We start from the raw sequence: 20423 nt of genomic DNA, 5'->3' as shown, positions 1-20423 counted from the left end.
TTTTGTTCCTGAAAGAAGCCTTGTGATTGTTCCATCTGGTTTTGAATTCTCCCTCGGTTAATCCTACATATGTGTCGGATGTGTTAATGTCCTTGCGTATTACCTTAGATTGGTAGACAACTGATGCTTGTAAGCACCCCCCGTTGAGAGGGCAATCAGGTTTCTTTCGACAGTTACATATATAGTTATATATATATATATATATATATATATATATATATATATATATATATATATATATATATACCAGTGACGTGCGCTGAGGTTGATGACTGGTGAGGCACTGACTTCATCACAGTCAGATTTACAAATATATGAACCCTAAAGAGTATCTTATTCACCCTTTGATTGGCAGCAGTTAACGGGTTGTGTTTAAAAGCTCATACCAGCATTCTTCCCTGCTTGGCACTCAGCATCAAGGGTTGGAATTGGGGGTTAAATCACCAAAAATGATTCCCGGGCGCGGCACCGCTGCTGCCCACTGCTCCCCTCACCTCCCAGGGGGTGATCAAGGGGATGGATCAAATGCAGAGGACACATTTCACCACACCTAGTGTGTGTGTGACAATCATTGCTATTCTAACTTGACTTTAACTTTACACATACAAACTGTAGCACACAAAAAAGCACATTTAATAAAAAAACTTTATTATGGTCTTACCTTTACTTATAAATGAAGTCAATGCGCTGCTGTTGTGCCGTTATATCAAGTAAAGCCCACACTTAAAGTTTCCCCGTGCAAGATTTAATCTATTTTAAAAAGTTATTTGATAAGAAGCCAAAAAGTGCAAAAAGAATAATGTTCGTGTTGGAGGAGTTGTGAATGAATGAAATATGAAATCCGTGCTGCAGGGACGGCTTGGCGAAGTGGGTAGAGTGGCCGTGCCAGCAATCGGAGGGTTGCTGGTTACTGGGGTTTAATCCCCACCTTCTACCATCCTAGTCACGTCCGTTGTGTCCTTGGGTAAGACACTTCACCCTTGCTCCTGATGGCTGCTGGTTAGCGCCTTGCATGGCAGCCCCCGCCATCAGTGTGTGAATGTATGTGTGAATGGGTGAATGTGGAAATACTGTCAAAGCGCTTTGAGTACCTTGAAAGTAGAAAAGCGCTATACAAGTACAACCCATTTATCATTTATTTATTCATCAGTCTGCAGGTGTACCTAATGCTGTGGCCCAGCAGCGACTGCAGCACGGATTTCATATTTCAGTCATTCACAACTCCTCCAACACTTCTGTTTGCTGAATGTATAGATCAAATACAAATCTGACAAATAGGAATGAGTTTGGACAACTACACGCACACGTCAAGAAATGCAGTGTACCTCGCATCGAGGATGCCCTCGTACTCTGCCAGCTGTCACATGAAACTAGCGTTCGGTCGTGTGATGCTCCTTGTTTCCTTGACAAAGTTGTTTGTCTTCTCTAGCGACCAGCCTAACTCTTTCATTGCATAAGCAATGACTGTGGAGGCGGATCGGCTGATGCCCATCCGTGCTGCAGTCTGCAGGTGTACCTAATGTTGTGGCTCTGCAGTCATTCACAACTCCTCCAACACGAACATTATTGTTTTTGCACTTTTTGGCTTCTTATTAAATAACTTTTTTAAATAGATTCAATCTTGCACGTGAAAACTTTAAGTGTGGGCTTTAGTTGATATAACACTCCCGTCAGGGGGTGCATTCTACGGCGATGGTGCATTATCCGGCACAACTCTACCACCATGAGGCGGGATTACTAGAATCCATAAATCGATTTTTTATTTATTTATTTATTTATTAAATTATTAATTATTTAAATAATTAACAAAATCCATCCATCCATCCATCCATTTTCTACCGCTTATTCCCTTTGGGGTCGCGGAGGTCGCTGGAGCCTATCTCAGCTACAATCGGGCGGAAGGCGGCGTACACCCTGGACAAGTCGCTACCTCATCGCAGATAATTAACAAAATGATTTAATAAATAAATTCAATGATTACATTATTATATATTGAAATAATTTAACGATTTATATTAAAAAAAATACATGATTGTATAAATAATACAATTTTGAAATAATTGATAAAATTATTATTTATTAATCATAATAGATCATATATTCCAAATAATAGTAAATAATATTGTCATCAATAATAGATCATATATTTCAAATAATAGTAAATAATATTGTCATCAATAATAGATAATATATTCCAAATAATAGTAAATAATATTGTCATCAATAATAGATCATATATTACAAATATTAGTAAGAAATATTGTCATCAATAATGGATCACATATTCCAAATTACTGTGAATAATATTGTTATCAATAATAGATCACATATTCCAAATAATAGTAAATAATATTGTCATCAATAATAGATCATATATTCTAAATAATAGTAAATAATATTGTCATCAATAATAGATCATATATTCTAAATAATAGTAAATAATATTGTCATCAATAATGGATCACATATTCCAAAATAGTGTGAATAATATTGTCATCAATAATAGATCATATATTCTAAATAATAGTAAATAATATTGTCATCAATAATAGATCACATATTCCAAATAATAGTAAATATTATTGTCATCAATAATAGATCACATATTCCAAATAATATTGTCATAAATAATAGATCACATTAGGGGTGTGGGAAAAAATCGATTCGAATTCGAATCGCGATTCTCACGTTGTGCGATTTCAGAATCGATTCTCATTTTTAAAAAATCTATTTACTTTTTGTAATGTATTTATTTATTAAATTATTAATTATTTAAATAATTAACAAAATGATTTGATAAGTAAATTCAATGATTACATTATAATATATTGAAATATTTTAACGATTTTTTTTTTTTTTTTAAATTACGTGATTGTAAAAATAATACAATTTTGAAATAATTGATAAAATGATTATTTATTAATCACATTTTGACATAATATATTTAATCAATGAATACATACATTTAAATACTAAATTATGAATTACATATTGAATAAATAAATTAAATGATTGAATAGTCAAATGTACTTTTTTGAAGATTGATTGAATGAATGTAGTCCCATTGGACCCTCCATGCAGAGGCTGTGAGGCAGACATGTTGGCCACATGTGCTGTAAATACGTGAGAGTATGAAAAGGACTGAAGCATGTTGCCTGTGTGTGTGTGTGTGTGTGCAGTGTCCACGTGAGGAGGACAGATAAAGTTGGGACGGAGGCAGCCTTCCACCCCATTGAGGAGTACATGCTGCACGTGGAGGAACAGTTCCAGCACCTGGCCAGACGCGCCCCCGTGGATAAGAAGCGCGTGTACCTGGCCACCGACGACCCCTCTTTGCTGCAGGAAGCCAAGGCCAAGTCCGTCTCCAAAGTGTCTTCTTTATGTTCCCCATGAGCGCTTCTCACTTCCTGTCTCGCTTCGCTCAGGTACCCCGACTACGAGTTCATCAGCGACAACTCCATCTCCTGGTCTGCGGGTCTTCACAATCGCTACACCGAGAACTCGCTGAGAGGAGTCATCCTGGACATCCACTTCCTGTCCCAGAGCGACTTCCTGGTCTGCACCTTCTCCTCACAGGTGGGTGCTCTCAATGTAACCACACCCGTTACTTGTTGTACAGGAAGTGTGCAGACCACACGCTTATATTTGGATCACACATTCCAAATTACTGTAAATAATATTGTCATCAATAATAGATCACATATTCCAAATAATAGTAAATAATATTGTCAGCAATAATAGATCATATATTCCAAATATTATTAAATAATATTGTCATCAATAATGGATCACATATTCCAAATTACTATAAATAATAGTGTCATTAATAATAGATCACATATTCCAAATAATATTGTCATCAATAATAGATCACATATTCCAAATAATATTGTCATCAATAATGGATCACATATTCCATCCATCCATCCATTTACTACCGCTTATTCCCTTTGGGGTCGCGGGGGGCGCTGGAGCCTATCTCAGCTACAATCGGGCGGAAGGCGGGGTACACCCTGGACAAGTCGCCACCTCATCGCAGGGCCAACACAGATAGACAGACAACATTCACACTCACATCCACACACTAGGGCCAATTTTTAGTGTTGCCAATCAACTTATCCCCAGGTGCATGTCTTTGGAGGTGGGAGGAAGCCGGAGTACCCGGAGGGAACCCACGCAGTCACGGGGAGAACATGCAAACTCCACACAGAAAGATCCCGAGCCCGGGATTGAACCCAAGACTACTCAGGACCTTCGTATTGTGAGGCAGATGCACTAACCCCTCTGCCACCGTGAAGCCCCACATATTCCAAATTACTGTAAATCATATTGTCATCTTGAATAGATCATATATTCCAAATATTAGTAAATAATATTGTCATCAATAATGAATCACATATTCCAAATTTCTATAAATAATATTGTAATCAATAATAGATCATATATTCCAAATGTTAGTATATAATACTGTCATCAATAATGGATCACATATTCCAAATTACTGTAAATAATATTGTCATCAATAATAGATCATATATTCCAAATATTAGTAAATAATATTGTCATCAATAATAGATCATTTATTCCAAATACTAGTAAATAATATTGTCATCAATAGTAGATCATATGTTCCAAATTACTATAAATAATAGTGTCATTAATAATAGATCACATATTCCAAATAATATTGTCATCAATAATAGATCACATATTCCAAAAATTTGTCATCAATAATAGATCACATATTCCAAATTACTGTAAATCATATTGTCATCTTGAATAGATCATATATTCCAAATATTAGTAAATAATATTGTCATCAATAATGAATCACATATTCCAAATTTCTATAAATAATATTGTAATCAATAATAGATCATATATTCCAAATGTTAGTATATAATACTGTCATCAATAATGGATCACATATTCCAAATTACTGTAAATAATATTGTCATCAATAATAGATCATATATTCCAAATATTAGTAAATAATATTGTCATCAATAATAGATCATTTATTCCAAATACTAGTAAATAATATTGTCATCAATAGTAGATCATATGTTCCAAATTACTATAAATAATAGTGTCATTAATAATAGATCACATATTCCAAATAATATTGTCATCAATAATAGATCACATATTCCAAAAATTTGTCATCAATAATAGATCACATATTCCAAATTACTGTAAATCATATTGTCATCTTGAATAGATCATATATTCCAAATATTAGTAAATAATATTGTCATCAATAATGAATCACATATTCCAAATTACTGCAAATAATATTGTCATCAATAATAGATCATATATTCCAAATATTAGTAAATAATATTGTCATCAATAATGAATCACATATTCCAAATTACTGCAAATAATATTGTCATCAATAATAGATCATATATTCCAAATATTAGTAAATGATATTGTCATCAATAGTAGATCATATATTCCAAATATTAGTAAATAATACTGTCATCAATAATGGATCACATATTCCAAATTACTGCAAATAATATTGTCATCAATAATAGATCACATATTCCAAATAATATTGTCATCAATAATAGATCGCATATTCCAAATTACTGTAAATAATATCGTCATCCATAATGAATCACACATTTCAAATGATAATATATAATATTGTCATCAATAATAGATCAAAAATTCCAATTAATATTGTCATCAATAATGGATCACATATTCAAAAATAATGGTAAATAATATTGTAATCAATAATAGATCACATATTCCAAATAATAGTAAATAATATTGTCATCAATAAAAGATCATATATTCCAAATAATAGTAAATAATATTGTCATCAATAACGAATCAAATAATTGTAAATAATATTGTCATCAATAATAGATTACATATTCCAAATAATTGTAAATATTATTGTCATCAATAATAGATCACATATTCCAAATATTAGTAAATAATATTGTCATCAATAATAGATCATTTATTCCAAATACTAGTAAATAATATTGTCATCAATAGTAGATCATATGTTCCAAATTACTATAAATAATAGTGTCATTAATAATAGATCACATATTCCAAATAATATTGTCATCAATAATAGATCACATATTCCAAAAATTTGTCATCAATAATAGATCACATATTCCAAATAACTGTAAATAATATTGTCATCAACTTCCAAATAACAGTTAGTACTGTAATATTGTCATCAAAAATTGAAAATTATTTGTACTTTTTATACTTAAATACATGTTATATCAGAAAAATACTTTCGATATTAAGTACATTTTCTATGAGAAAATTACGTTTACTTTTGATACTTCAGTACTTTTTATATTACAAAACTAATTTTGACATTTAAATACATTTTATATTAGAAGTTACTATTTATACTAAAATAGATTTTATCTTACAAATGACTTTCGATACTTAAGTACATTTATTTATTTTAATTACTTTTACTACATCTAAATACATATTGTATTATAAAATTACTTTTGATACTTAAGTACCTTTTGTATTCAAAATTACTTTAAATGCTTAAGTACATTTTATATTATAAAAATGCATTCAATACTTAAGTACATTTAATATTAAAAATTACTTTGACTTTTGACACTTATGTGCATTTTATATCCGAAAATTATTAATACGTTTAATACTTAAGTATATTTAATTTTTGAAAATAATTTTTACATTTGATACTTAATTACATTTTATAGTAGAAATTACTTTTGATACTTAAATACATTTTGTATTAAAAATTACTTTTGATACTTAAGTACATTTTATATTAAAAATTACTTTTAATGCTTAAGTACATTTTATATTACAAAAATACTTTCCATACTTAAGTACATTTTATCTTAGAAATTACTTTTACTTTTGACACTCAAGTACATTTTATATTAGAAAATTATTCATACTTTTGCTACTTAAGTACATTTTATATTTGAGAAATACTTTTGATACTTGAGTTCATTTTACACTGGAAAAATACTTTCCATACTTAAGCATATTTAATATTATAAATTACTATTACTTTTGATACTCAAGTACATTTCATATTAGAAAATGGTTTATACTTTGGCTACTTAAATACATTTTATATCACAAAAATACTTTTGATACTCAAGTACATTTTATATTAAAATTACTTTTAATGCTTAAGTACATTTTATAATAGAAAAATACTTTCCATGCTTAAGCACATTTAATATTAGAAATTACTTTTACTTTTGACACTCAAGTACATTTTATATCAGACAATGATTCATACTTTTAATACTTATATAGATTAAACTTTTTTAAATTACTTTTACATTTGATATTTAATTACCTGTAATGTTAGAAATTACTTTTGATTCTTAAGTACATTTTATTTTAGAAACTTTTTTTGATCCAAAGTACATTTTTTATTACAAATTACTTTTGATATTAAAGTGCTTTTTATTTTAGAAATGACTTTTGATATTTAAGCTAATTGTATAATACAATTTACTTTTGATACTTAAGTACATTTTATATTAGAAATTACTTTTGATATTTAATTTATTTTGTATTAGAATTTACTTTTTTTATACTTAAGTGAATTAATCTTGCAAATTACGTTCGATGCCTGCGTACATTTAATCTGCGATGAGGTGGCAACTTGTTCAGGGTGGGTGGATGGATATATGTACATTAAATTTTTTTGAATTACAGTATATTACAACATTACTTTTGATGCTCAAGTACATTTTATCTTACAAATTACTTTAGATGCTTAAGTACATTTTATTTTAAGTAATTACTTTTGATACCGAAGTACATTTTATATTAATCTACTGTATTAATTTATATTAAAACATTACTTTTAATACTTGTGTTTATTTTTATTTTATACATTTCCTTTTTATATTCAAGTATAGTAAATGTCATTAATATATATGTATATGTTTGTATATATATTTATTAATATATGTGTTATGTGTGTGTGTATATATGTATATATATGCATCTATACATATGTATATATACATCCATATGTGTATATGTATATATACAAAATCATATGTGTATATACATATGTATATATACATATATACACACATAACCCATATATACAAATATATATTAATGACATTTACTGTACTTATATTAAAAGGAAATTTATAAAATATAATAAACATAAGTATTATGCATATATACATGATATATGCATATATGTATATATTTATGTACGTGTGTGTGTGTGCGTATATATATATATATATATATATATATATATATATATATATATATATATATATATATATATATATATATATATATATATATATATATATATATATATATATATGTAACAGTAATATTCTAAAAGGTGACTTAAACTTCAACCCAAAGTCGGTTTTTTTTGGACCGATACTTGTACTAAAAGTATTTCTTCCAAGTACTTTCCACAGGATCGACCGCATGACATTTTTCCAACATAAATGTTTTGTTAACAGCTGATGTTTTATCACAAGACGAAGCAGAACAACATTTCTGCCTCACATGTTTTCATGCATGAAATAAATTATCATTGCACTTTTTCCACACCTTGACATGTGACACTTCCTGTCATCTAAGTCAGCAGCAGTATCACTGATATCTATATCACTGGCCCCCCTGTGGTGCACGTTGGTACTGCACCGTTGGGGGAAACATGGACAGAATAATAACTAATGTAGATCTGTTTTATGTCATAACTAATGTAGATCTGTTTAATTTCATAACTAATGTAGATCTGTTTTATTTTATAACTAATGTATATCTGTTTTATTTTATAACTAATGTATATCTGTTTTATTTTATAGCTAATGTATATCTGTTTTATTTTATAACTAATGTAGATCTGTTTTATTTTATAACTAATGTAGATCTGTTTTATTTTATAACTAATTTAGATCTGTTTTATGTAATAACTAATGTAGATCTGTTTAATGTCATAACTAATGTAGATCTGTTTTAATTTATAACTAATGTACATCTGTTTTATTTCATAACTAATGTAGATGTTTTTAATGTCATAACTAATGTAGATCTGTTTTATTTCATAACTAATGTAGATCTGTTCTATGTAATAACTAATGTAGATCTGTTTTATTTTATAACTAATGTAGATCTGTTTTATTTTATAACTAATTTAGATTTGTTTTATGTAATAAATAATGTAGATCTGTTTTATATCCTAATTAATGTAGATTCGTTTTATGTAATAACTCATGTAGGTCTGTTTTTTTCTTAATATAGATTTGTTTTATTTCATAACTAATGTAGATCTGTTCCATGTAATAACTAATGTAGATCTGTTCCATGTAATAACTAATGTAGATCTGTTTTATTTTATAACTAATGTAGATCTGTTTTAATTCATAACTAATGTAGATGTGTTTTATATCATAACTAATGTAGATCTGTTTTATTTCATAACTAATGTAGATCTGTTTTATTTTATAACTAATGTAGATCTGTTTTAATTCATAACTAATGTAGATGTGTTTTATATCATAACTAATGTAGATCTGTTTTATTTCATAACTAATGTAGATCTGTATTATTTCATAACTAATGTAGATCTGATTTATTTCATAACTAATGTAGATCTGTTTTATTTTATAACTAATGTAGATCTGTTTAATGTTATAACTAATGTAGATCTGTTTTATTTCATAACTAATGTAGATCTGTTTTATTTTATAACTAATGTAGATCTGTTTTATTTTATAACTAATGTAGATCTGTTTTATTTCATAACTAATGTAGACATATTTTATTTTATAACTAATGTAGATATATTTTATGTAATAACTAATGTAGATCTGTTTTATGTTATAACTAATGTAGATATGTTTTATTTCATAACTAATGTAAATCTGTTCTATGTAATAACTAATACAGATCTGTTTTATTTTATAACTAATATAGATATGTTTTATTTTATAACTAATTTAGATTTGTTTTATGTAATAAATAATGTAGATCTGTTTTATATCCTAATTAATGTAGATTTGTTTTATGTAATAACTCATTTAGGTCTATTTTTTTCTTAATTAATATAGATTTGTTTTATTTCATAACTAATGTAGATCTGTTTTATGTCATAACTAATGTAGATCTGTTCTATGTAATAACTAATGTAGATCTGTTTTAATTCATAACTAATGTAGATCTGCTTTATTTCATAACTAATGTAGATCTGTTTTATGTAATAAATAATGTAGATCTGTTTTATGTAATAAATAATGTAGATCTGTTTTATATCCTAATTAATGTAGATTCGTTTTATGTAATAACTCATGTAGGTCTGTTTTTTTCTTAATATAGATTTGTTTTATTTCATAACTAATGTAGATCTGTTTTATTTTATAACTAATGTAGATTTGTTTTATGTAATAAATAATGTAGATATGTTTTATGTCCTAATTAATGTAGATTCGTTTTATGTAATAACTAAAGTAGATCTGTTTTATTTTATAACTAATGTAGATCTGTTCTATGTAATAACTAATGTAGATATGTTTTATGTCCTAATTAATGTAGATTTGTTTTATGTAATAACTCATGTATATCTATTTTTTTCTTAATTAATATAGATGTGTTTCATGTAATAACTCATGTGGATGTGTTTCATCACAGGTGTGTCGTGTAGCGTACGAGATCATGCAGACTCTTCACCCGGACGCCTCGTCCTTCTTCTACTCCCTGGATGACATCTACTACTTCGGCGGGCAGAACGCCCACAGCCAGATCGCCGTGTTCCCTCACCAGCCGCGCAACGGCGAGGACGTCCCCCTGGAGCCCGGCGACCTGATCGGCGTGGCGGGCAACCACTGGAACGGCTACTCCAAGGGCATCAACCGCAAACTGGGCCGCACGGGCCTCTACCCGTCCTACAAGGTGAAGGAGAAGATCGAGACGGTCAAGTACCCCACCTACCCGGAGGCCGACAAACTGCTGGCCTCCCGTCACAAATGAACGCCCCCGAGTAGGGGGAGAGAGAGAGAGAGACTCCGGTGCCCGAGGAAGGAGGCGGCTTTTGTCCCAAAGGAGGCCTACGCAGTGCGTGCTGCGCCCCGTGGCTGACAGGACTGCACTCGCTCTGTCTGTGTGTGTGTGTGTGTGTGTGTGTGTGTGTGTGTGTGTGTGTGTGTGTGTGTGTGTGTGTGTGTGTGTGTGTGTGTGTGTGTGTGTGTGTGTGCGTGCGCGCGTGCAGGATGTCACGGAGGACTTGCACCACAACGCCCCTGCCTGATGCGTTCAGGCGGGCTCTGTAGATTTCAAAACAAAACAAGAAAACTTTAAAAAAAAAAAAAGAAAAAATCTTTCCCAGCTCAGATCGGATCTTTACTGTAAAAACTTGGAGCGCCACCGCTTTGACAACTGGAAAAAGAGAAAAAGTGTTTTTATTTAATTATTTTAATGATTTTATTTTATTATTTTTTTTAATTCTACATTTGCCTTTTTTGTTCTTGTTTTGTCGGACTGAATGTAAAGTTTCCTCATCTTCTCCCACGTGCAATTCTGTTCACATCGTGCTTTTATCACTTCTCCATCCTTCTCAAACACTCTTCATTGGCGCTTGTGTGTGTGTGTGTGTGTGTGTGTGTGTGTGTGTGTGTGTGTGTGTGTGTGTGTGTGTGTGTGTGTGTGTGTGTGTGTGTGTGTGTGTGTGTGTGTGTGTGTGTGTGTGTTGCTTTCAAGGGGCCATGTTAGCGACCTGCCTGGTGCCTGCTTCTTTTTTCCCCGACTTGTGTGTGTGTGTGTGTGTGTGTGTGTGTGTGTGTGTGTGTGTGTGTGTGTGTGTGTGTGTGTGTGTGTGTGTGTGTGTGTACAATGGAGGAGTGCGACAGTCCCTCCCCTGCTGGTGAACAATGGTCATATTATTAGGGAGGCGTGACTGACGCGCACAAAGGAGCCGTCTCGCCCGGCTCGCCAAATGAAGCACTCCACTGATGTCTTCTTCTTCGTACGTCCATTTTTTTATTTTTTATTTTTTTTTACTTTGCTATTTTAAACTAAACGAGGACAAAATGTGTTTGAAAATGAAAATGCTCCTTCTTCTCAAAACGCATCGTTTCCTAACTTATGCTCCTGGGCATTGTCTTTGATGACCACACATCAAATAAATTTGACAAACCAATACCTGTTTAGTTTTTTTTTCTTGTATTCCCGCTCTCTTTGGCACTTTCACTTTCTGTTTCGGGCCAGTGGAAGGTCTTGCGGTGCAGACGAGACATTTCGTTCCATTAGTGATCATTAATAACTTTTGTAACTCTCCTGCTGGTGTTTAATTTAGACACATGTTTAACAGGCAACAAGTGTAAAAATAAGTGAACAACTTCGTTTAAGATGAATGACAACTCTGTCTGGGAGATGAGTCTCTTTACATTTTTGGATTGCCATTTTGACCGCTTTGTACTGAGCAGCCATGTTGCCTAAAGCTTTTTATTTTATTTTATTTTTCTTTATTTTTTTAATTATTTTTTTAAATTAATTAATTAATTTTGTATTTGTTTGTATTCATTTTTTTTATAAATATATATATATATATATAATTTGTCAGGTTTAAACATCGATGACATCTATTAAAACAGACAAGAAGCAAAGAATTAAACAGAGACAGAATTCAATTTGGCTCAGTGAAATTATTCTAACATAATTGTTATTCATTTATTTTATTTATTTTTGTAGTATTCATAATTTGATTTATTTGATTCTTTATTCATTTATTTTTTTATTCTTTTTTTTTTATATTCATTAATTTAATAAATAATATATACTGTGTATATATATTTTTTTGGGGTTAGCAAAAATTTAAAAAATAATAATAATTAAAAAAAAAATATATATATATATATATATATATATATATATTGTTTTTTTTTAGTATTTATATTTTTTTTTTTTGCTAAAAAAAAAAATATATATATATATATATATTTTTTTTTTATATTTTTTTTTATTATTTTATTTATATTTTTTTTGCTAACCCCAAAATTGACTTAAATTGAGTTATAATTGCTCTTTTTTCCTTTGGCATTTAAACAGAATGTCAGCCATATTTAAAAGAAAAAATGCATTTTCTATTGAGTATCCATCGTTCTTGACGTGTATTTTTGTTGCCTTCAAAGTATGAAAGAGTGGTTTTACAATGTGGTCTAAAGCAAACTAGTCAGTGAGTGTGAGGCACACTCACTACCTGTATTGACACTGCAATAACACCGTGTTGCTGTTTCTTAATGGCGCCATCTGCTGAATTAAAGAAGTCACTATTTCTGACCTGCAAAAAAAAAAAAAATCTGTTGTAAAATCAAATTGTTTTTGCTTTGTTAAAGGAACACCTGTGCAGGAAGGAATATGAAAGGTGTAACTCCTTGTATGGATGTTTCAGTGTGCTTTGTTACATATTACTTGTAAGTGTGTACTAAAAATGTCTTCTGTTAAATGACGCCTCAGTGAGGACACTGCACTGATACTGTGATTGTGTTTCATAATGGCACCATCTGTTGGATTTGAAGACAAGTCTACATTAGACCTGAAAATAAAATCAATAGTTAACAAATGTATATCGTTTTCATGAAAACTGTAAACAATATTTATCATTTTCATGAAAAATATTTAGAGTCGACATCTGACATTTTGAGATGATACTTAATCTTATAAATATGCTAATTTAGCGTATTTTATTCATGCTCATGTTTCATGCATTCAAACCTAAAAATCATGGCTTCTGATACATAATGCTTTCTTAGAAATATGCTAACTTAGTTTATGTTAGCATGCTAATGTTTTATGCTAGCATTATTGCAAATTTTATACATTCCAATTTAAAAAAATCTTGGTTTATGATTCAATTTTAGAGGGTGCAAAATTTTACAGTCATGCTAACATTTTTAAGCGAGTATTTGAGGTCATTTTAAATATTTCGAACCATGGCTTTGATGCTGGAGCCTATCCCAGCTGGGATAGGGTACACCCTGGACAAGTCGCCACCTGCTGCCATCTTGTAAATATGTTCAATGTTGGCATGCTAACAATAGCATGCTAATGTTTTATGCTAGATTTTTTTAGCTACTTTTATATGTTTAAAACTAAAAATCCTGGCTTTTGATACTCGACACAATCTTAGAAGTGTGCTAACTTATTCTGTTAGTATGCTAACATTCGCACGTCAATGTTTTATGCTAGCAGTTTAGCTAATTATGTATGTTTTTCCTTAAAAATCGTGGATTTTATAGTTGGCGCCATCTTAGAAGTATTTTAACGTGGTCTATTTTAGCACTCGAACGTTAGCATGTTACCATTAGCATGCTAATGTTAGAATTTTTGTTTGTTTATTGATTAGAGATGTCATATTATCGGCCGATAAATGCTTTAAAATGTAATATCGGAAATTATCGGTATCGTTTTTGTTATCGGTATAATTTTTTTGTTTGTTTGTTTTTTTATTAAATCAACATAAAAAACACAAGATACACTTACAATTAGTGCACCAACCCAACAAACCTCCCTCCCCCATTTACACTCATTCACACAAAAGGGTTGTTCCTTTCTGTTATTAATATTCTGGTTCCTACATTATATATCAATATATATCAATACAGTCTGCAAGGGATACAGTCCGTAAGCACACATGATTGTGCGTGCTGCTGGTCCACTAATAGTACTAACCTTTAACAGTTAATTTTACTCATTTTCATTAATTACTAGTTTCTATGTAACTGTTTTTATATTGTTTTACTTTCTTTTTTATTCAAGAAAATGTTTTTAATTTATTTATCTTATTTTATTGTATTAATTTTTTTTAAAAGGACCTTATCTTCACCATACCGGGTTGTCCAAATAAGCATAATAATGTGTTAATTCCACAACTGCATGTATTGGTATCGGTAATTAAGAGTTGGACAATATCGGAATATCGGATATCGGGAAAAAAGCCATTATCGGACATCCCTAATATTGATACTTGGTGCCACCTTGGAAATATGCTAACTTCTTCTCTTATGTTAACAGTTTAGCTAATTTTGTATGTTTAACTTTAATAAATCATGGATTTTGATAGTTGCTGCCATCTAAGAAAAGTGTTCATGAAATTGATCATCTTCCTGTCACGTTCTCACATGACAATTATTATTACTTTCTTGAATGTATTTCCTGTCCAGCGCTCTTATTTTTGTTTCCACTTCCTGTTTGCCTCTGTATGCCAACCCCTCGCCCTCTGGTCTGAGCACCTCACCTGCCCCTGATTGCCATTCAGGACACACCTGCACCTGGTTGCCAATCTAAAAGCCTCGTCAGCAGGATCAGTCTTGCTTTACACTTTTGTGTTTTTAGCTCATTCTATTCATTTGGAACTCAAAAACCAAGGAGTTTGCCGCCATCTTGTGAGTATGCTAACTGTTGCCATGTTAACATGAGCAGGTTAACGTTTTAAAGATGGCTTTTTAGCTCATTTTAATTGTTCAAACCTTCAAACTCGTGGCTAGTGATGGGTTGATGAGGCGTCATGAAGCGTTTTGACACATTGCAAAACTGTATTGATACTGTGTCGACACTGTGTCACTAAATACTGACATCTGCTGGACATTAAAAATCCCTACAGGCAACTGACACTGATTTTATGACCTAGTACAGGGGTTGGCAACCCAAAATGTTGAAAGAGACCAAAAATACAAAAAAAAAATCTGTCTGGAGCCGCAAAAAAATTAAAAGCCATATTACATACAGATAGTGTGTCATGAGATATAAATTGAATTAAGAGGACTTAAAGGAAACTAAATGAGCTCAAATATAGCTACAAATGAGGCATTATGATGCAATATGTACATATAGCTAGCCTAAATACCCTGTTAGCATCGATTAGCTTGCAGTCATGCAGTGACCAAATATGTCTGATTAGCACTCCACACAAGTCAATAACATCAACAAAACTCACCTTTCATGCACAACCTTAAAAATTTGGTGGACAAAATGAGACAGAAAAAGAAGTGGCATAAAACACGTCCTCGAAAGTCGGAGAAAGTTATACATGTAAACAAACTACGGTGAGTTCAAGGATCGCCAAAATTAGTAGGACAAAACAGCACTCGCCAAATACTCGAATCAGTGAAGCATGTTTAATATAAACAGTGTGCTTTGTAACAATTAGGGAGGTTTGTGTCATGTTTGTCCTACAGAAACCATATTAAAACAAAAAATAGATTTTTTTTCCCCTCATCTTTTTCCATTTTTCATACATTTCTGAAAAAGCTCCAGAGAGCCACTAGGGCGGCGCTAAAGAGCCGCGGGTTGCCGACCCCTGACCTAGTATATACAATAATATAAACCAAGTCTTTGTATTTCATTTAGGATTATTTCATATCGTCCTTTAGATAAAAATATATTTTTATATTTTTTAGATACAGTCAATAAATAATGTGAACATGTATCATAACATGGAAATCTAAGAGAACGTGTTGTGGATGAGGATGCTTGTAGACTGGGAATTTTTTTTTATTTTTATTTTTTTACATATTTTTATTTAAAAAAAACAGTTTTTCCAACGTATTAAATTTTAGACGATTTCTCTTCTTAGTTATTATTTCTCCGGCTGTAGAAAAGAGCCGCTCACAGGGCACAGAGGAGGCGTCAGTGTGACACAGTTCGCGTATTGGTCACGTGGCCGAAACAGCTCATGATCGGTCACGTGACTTTCTAAAAGCGGTACGCGCACCGACACAGGGTTTTGCTCTATGAGCTCGACGCATGCGCCGATGCATCGGTGTTGCCGGACCCATCACTACTCGTGGCTTTTGATACTTGACACCATCTTAGAAGTATGCTAACTTATCTTTTGTTAGCATGTTTTAAGCTAGCAGTTTGGCTAATTTTGTATGGTTCACTTAAAAAAAATTCATGTAATTTTATACTTGGAGCCATTTTTTGCTTTGTACCTTGACAATAATAATAATAATACATATATTTTCTAAATTGGCTGCTGTTCCCAGTACACAAGAACCTTGATGTTTTGAGTAGGAAGCTCCTCCTCCTTTCCAAGGTAGGACACATTATGAGGGCGCACAGGTGAGTCACCTGCATGGACAAACATGGCGTGCACTTCCTGCAGAGACACTAGTCAGTCGCTCTCGTGTTTCTTTTCAGTGGCGTCCGGGTTGACCCCGCAGGTGTGTTTGTGTGCCGCTGATGATGTCATGTGACCACACACACCTGCTGCCAGGCGCTCACCTGGAGGTTTCAAATGTCATAAGCAGGTACGCCATTCTTTTTTTTCCAGAAGGTGATTGTGTGTTTGACGACAGGAACGACTTCGAGTTGCGTTTGTAAAGACACCTTTTTAACACGACTAAAGGGAACTCATGTTGACTTTGTAGTCTTTTGTTGTTGTCACGGCAACATGGAAGTTGCAACATGGAAGTTTCCCTCGGCGGGTTTCCTTTTTAATTTCTTCAATAATCTAAAATTTTTTCATAGATGTAAAATAAATGCTGATGTTTTAAGTACTTTTTGTTCAATGTTTTAATCACCTTCAGCCCTAAAAAAAAAAAAAAAAAGCCAAACAGTTGTTGTTTTTCCATTTTAAAAATGTTTGAAAGTCCTTTGATCAAATGATTTCAGTTTTCCATTCATATTAATTTGCATTAAATTACACTTGAATTATTTTCCTAAACATACATTCTTATTAAAAGATTATATGTATATATAAATAAGCGTGTGTGTGTGTGTGTGTGTGTGTGTGTGTGTGTGTGTATATATATATATATATATATATATATATATATATATATATATATATGTGTGAGAGTGTGTATATGTATGTATGTGTGTGTGTGTGTGTATATATATATATGTATGTATGTGTGTGTATATATATATATGTGTATGTATGTATGCATATATATGTATATGTATGTATATATACACGTATGTGTACACATACATACATGTATGTATGTATGTATGTGTGTGTACACATACATACATACATGTATGTATGTATGTATGTATATATACATTTGGGTATGTGTGTATGTATGTATGTATATATATATATGTATATATATATATGTATATTTATATATATATATATATATATATATATATATATAATATATATACATTATTTATATATATATATATATATATATATATATATATACAGTATATATATATACATTATTTATATTTATATATATATATATATACACACACACACACGTGTGTATACGTACATGTATGTATGTATGTATATATATCCATCCATCCATCCATTTTCTACCGCTTATTCCCTTTGGGGTCGCGGGGGGCGCTGGAGCCTATCTCAGCTACAATCGGGCGAAAGGCAGGGTACCCCCTGGATATATATATATATATATATATATATATATATATATATATATATATATATATATATACACACACATTATATAAATGTGTGTGTGGGACAGGGTCTGCAACCCGCGGCTCTTTCATGCCGCCGCCGTGGCTCCTTTTTGGCTTTGAAACAAAATGTCAACAAATAATGACTACATACTTAATTTGATCTTATTTAGTTAGTTTATTTAAATTTAACATGTGTTATTTTGGAGAGAAAAACAAACATGTTAATGTGTTGTCGATGGAAATGTACGTCACAGCCCCTATGCGTCATCTCTTGCTGCCAATTGTAAGCTAGCAATGGACGGGTCCAACAAGAGGAACATTTCTGATGAGAATAGAACATTCCATGCTTCATGAACGGATTCATTTGCTCTCACTGATTTGTTGTTTCCCTTTTTTAGTCAAATGAAATATGCCGCAGTTGTGTGTCTACAAAAAATTGGAGGGAGTTGATTTTTTTTTTTTATTCATTAATAAGGGAAGGACCTGTGTATTTTTTTGTAGTGTTCAAAATAATTTGGTGATTTAGTTCCTTATATCCAGAAATAAAATGTGAATCGTTAACGAGACTATTAATGGTGTTATTGTCATTTTAGGAATCGAACAAAGTTTGCGGCTCTGGGTGGGTTTTGTTTTGTTTAAATGGTCTCAAATGGTTCTTTGCATGCTGGCCTCTGATGTAGGAGATCTTACCATGTGGATGAAAGGTAGTTAGTCCTGGTTGTGAACTGGACCTCAAAGCAGGAGGACATAAAGGAAGAACCACTGGCAAACATTCAGTCACTTAGTTACTTTTCTGCATGGACTCCAGCCTGGCAGCTCAGCGTTTGAAACAAGCTCTTGTTTTGTTGACGTTTTCTCTCGTGATGTTCGCCCACTCAATCTGCTTCTTCTGCTCCATCTCTCCGTCCTCCCTTTATGGTCCGACGTCCTCACGCTACAATGTGTCACACAATTATTCTGTGCAATTAACTTCCACTCACCTCCCCGCCCTGCTGTGCAGCTCACCAGTACACTTCACCTCCCCCGCAGCCTCACCGTGATGACGCCAATCACTTGGGCGAGTGCCATGCTCTGAAAGTAAATATTGTAAATGACAACATTAGGTGGGGCGATGTGGTAGAGCAGGGGTGTCCAAACTACGGGCCGCGGGCGGGCATCTACAATTTGTCCAGCGAGACGGCGTGAGTTCAATAAACCATGGCTGCGTATTCATATCAGATACTAATAGCCAGATAGTGGCCATTTTTTTGAAAGTATCTCATCCATTAATTAAACTTGCAACAATAATAGCACAGCATATATGTATATGATACAATCCAAACAACCTACCCTAGTCATGGTGCAAAAAAAATAAAAAAAATAAACCAGCACAAAAATTCAACAAACATGGTCTCACACATAACACAAACTGCTAATTGAACTTTGTGAATATTATTAAAAATGTCCAATCAACATAAAAAAAAATGAAATTACACCCATTTAAATCCATTACAAGGGATGATTGGGGAAAATGCAAACCACTCTCTCCACACTTATCCATGTTTGGCACATTTTAGCTGCTTGATATTTCTGGTTGATTACAAAACTTTAGTAAACAAGGTAGGAGTTGAACTTTCACATACTCTTAATAACCAGTTTTAATGTTATTAACTATATATCCATTATATTATTAGAATATGTACCGTATTTTTCGGAGTATAAGTTGCTCTGTAGTATAAGTCGCACCGGCCGAAAAATGCATAATAAAGAAGGAAAAAAACACATATGTCGCACTGGAGTATAAGTCGCATTTTTTCATGGAAATTTATTTGATAAAACCCAACACCAAGAATAGACATTTGAAAGGCAATTTAAAATAAATAAAGAATAGTGAACATACTATGAGGCATAAATAACCAACTGAGAACGTGCCTGGTATGTTAACGTAACATATTATGGTAAGAGTCATTCAAATAACTATAACATATAGAACATGCTATACGTTTACCAAACTCTTATAAATCTTATACGTCTAGTCT

General features: G+C 31.8%; 1 protein-coding gene and 1 long non-coding RNA gene across 3 annotated transcripts in view; both read left to right on the top strand.

Annotated features, from left to right (window-relative positions):
- Positions 1 to 12193, top strand: part of fut8b (fucosyltransferase 8b (alpha (1,6) fucosyltransferase)) — a 392883-nt gene extending 380690 nt beyond the window's left edge. Inside the window, exons 8-10 of the mRNA XM_061987060.2 lie at positions 3180 to 3356; positions 3426 to 3576; positions 10663 to 12193. Coding sequence (XP_061843044.1) covers positions 3180 to 3356; positions 3426 to 3576; positions 10663 to 11001 — 667 coding nt within the window. The 3' untranslated portion in view covers positions 11002 to 12193. The remainder of the gene's footprint in view (positions 1 to 3179; positions 3357 to 3425; positions 3577 to 10662) is intronic.
- A 3089-nt stretch (positions 12194 to 15282) lies between these two features.
- The window catches only part of LOC133623519 (uncharacterized), a 119645-nt gene continuing 114504 nt past the window's right edge, over positions 15283 to 20423 (top strand). The window contains exons 1-3 of one of the 2 annotated variants that reach the window (XR_009817897.2): positions 15283 to 15410; positions 17013 to 17062; positions 17167 to 17276. This is a non-coding gene — a long non-coding RNA (uncharacterized lncRNA). Of the gene's footprint in view, positions 15411 to 17012; positions 17089 to 17166; positions 17277 to 20423 lie in introns of both variants that reach the window. The other variant, XR_012051180.1, reaches the window with a different exon arrangement.

The sequence above is a fragment of the Nerophis lumbriciformis genome, linkage group LG26 (assembly GCF_033978685.3).
Source record: "Nerophis lumbriciformis linkage group LG26, RoL_Nlum_v2.1, whole genome shotgun sequence".
In the NCBI taxonomy this organism is placed as follows: Eukaryota; Metazoa; Chordata; class Actinopteri; order Syngnathiformes; family Syngnathidae; genus Nerophis; species Nerophis lumbriciformis.
The sequence above is the reverse complement of the archived record's forward strand: the minus strand, read 5'-3'. Positions and strand labels throughout refer to the sequence as shown.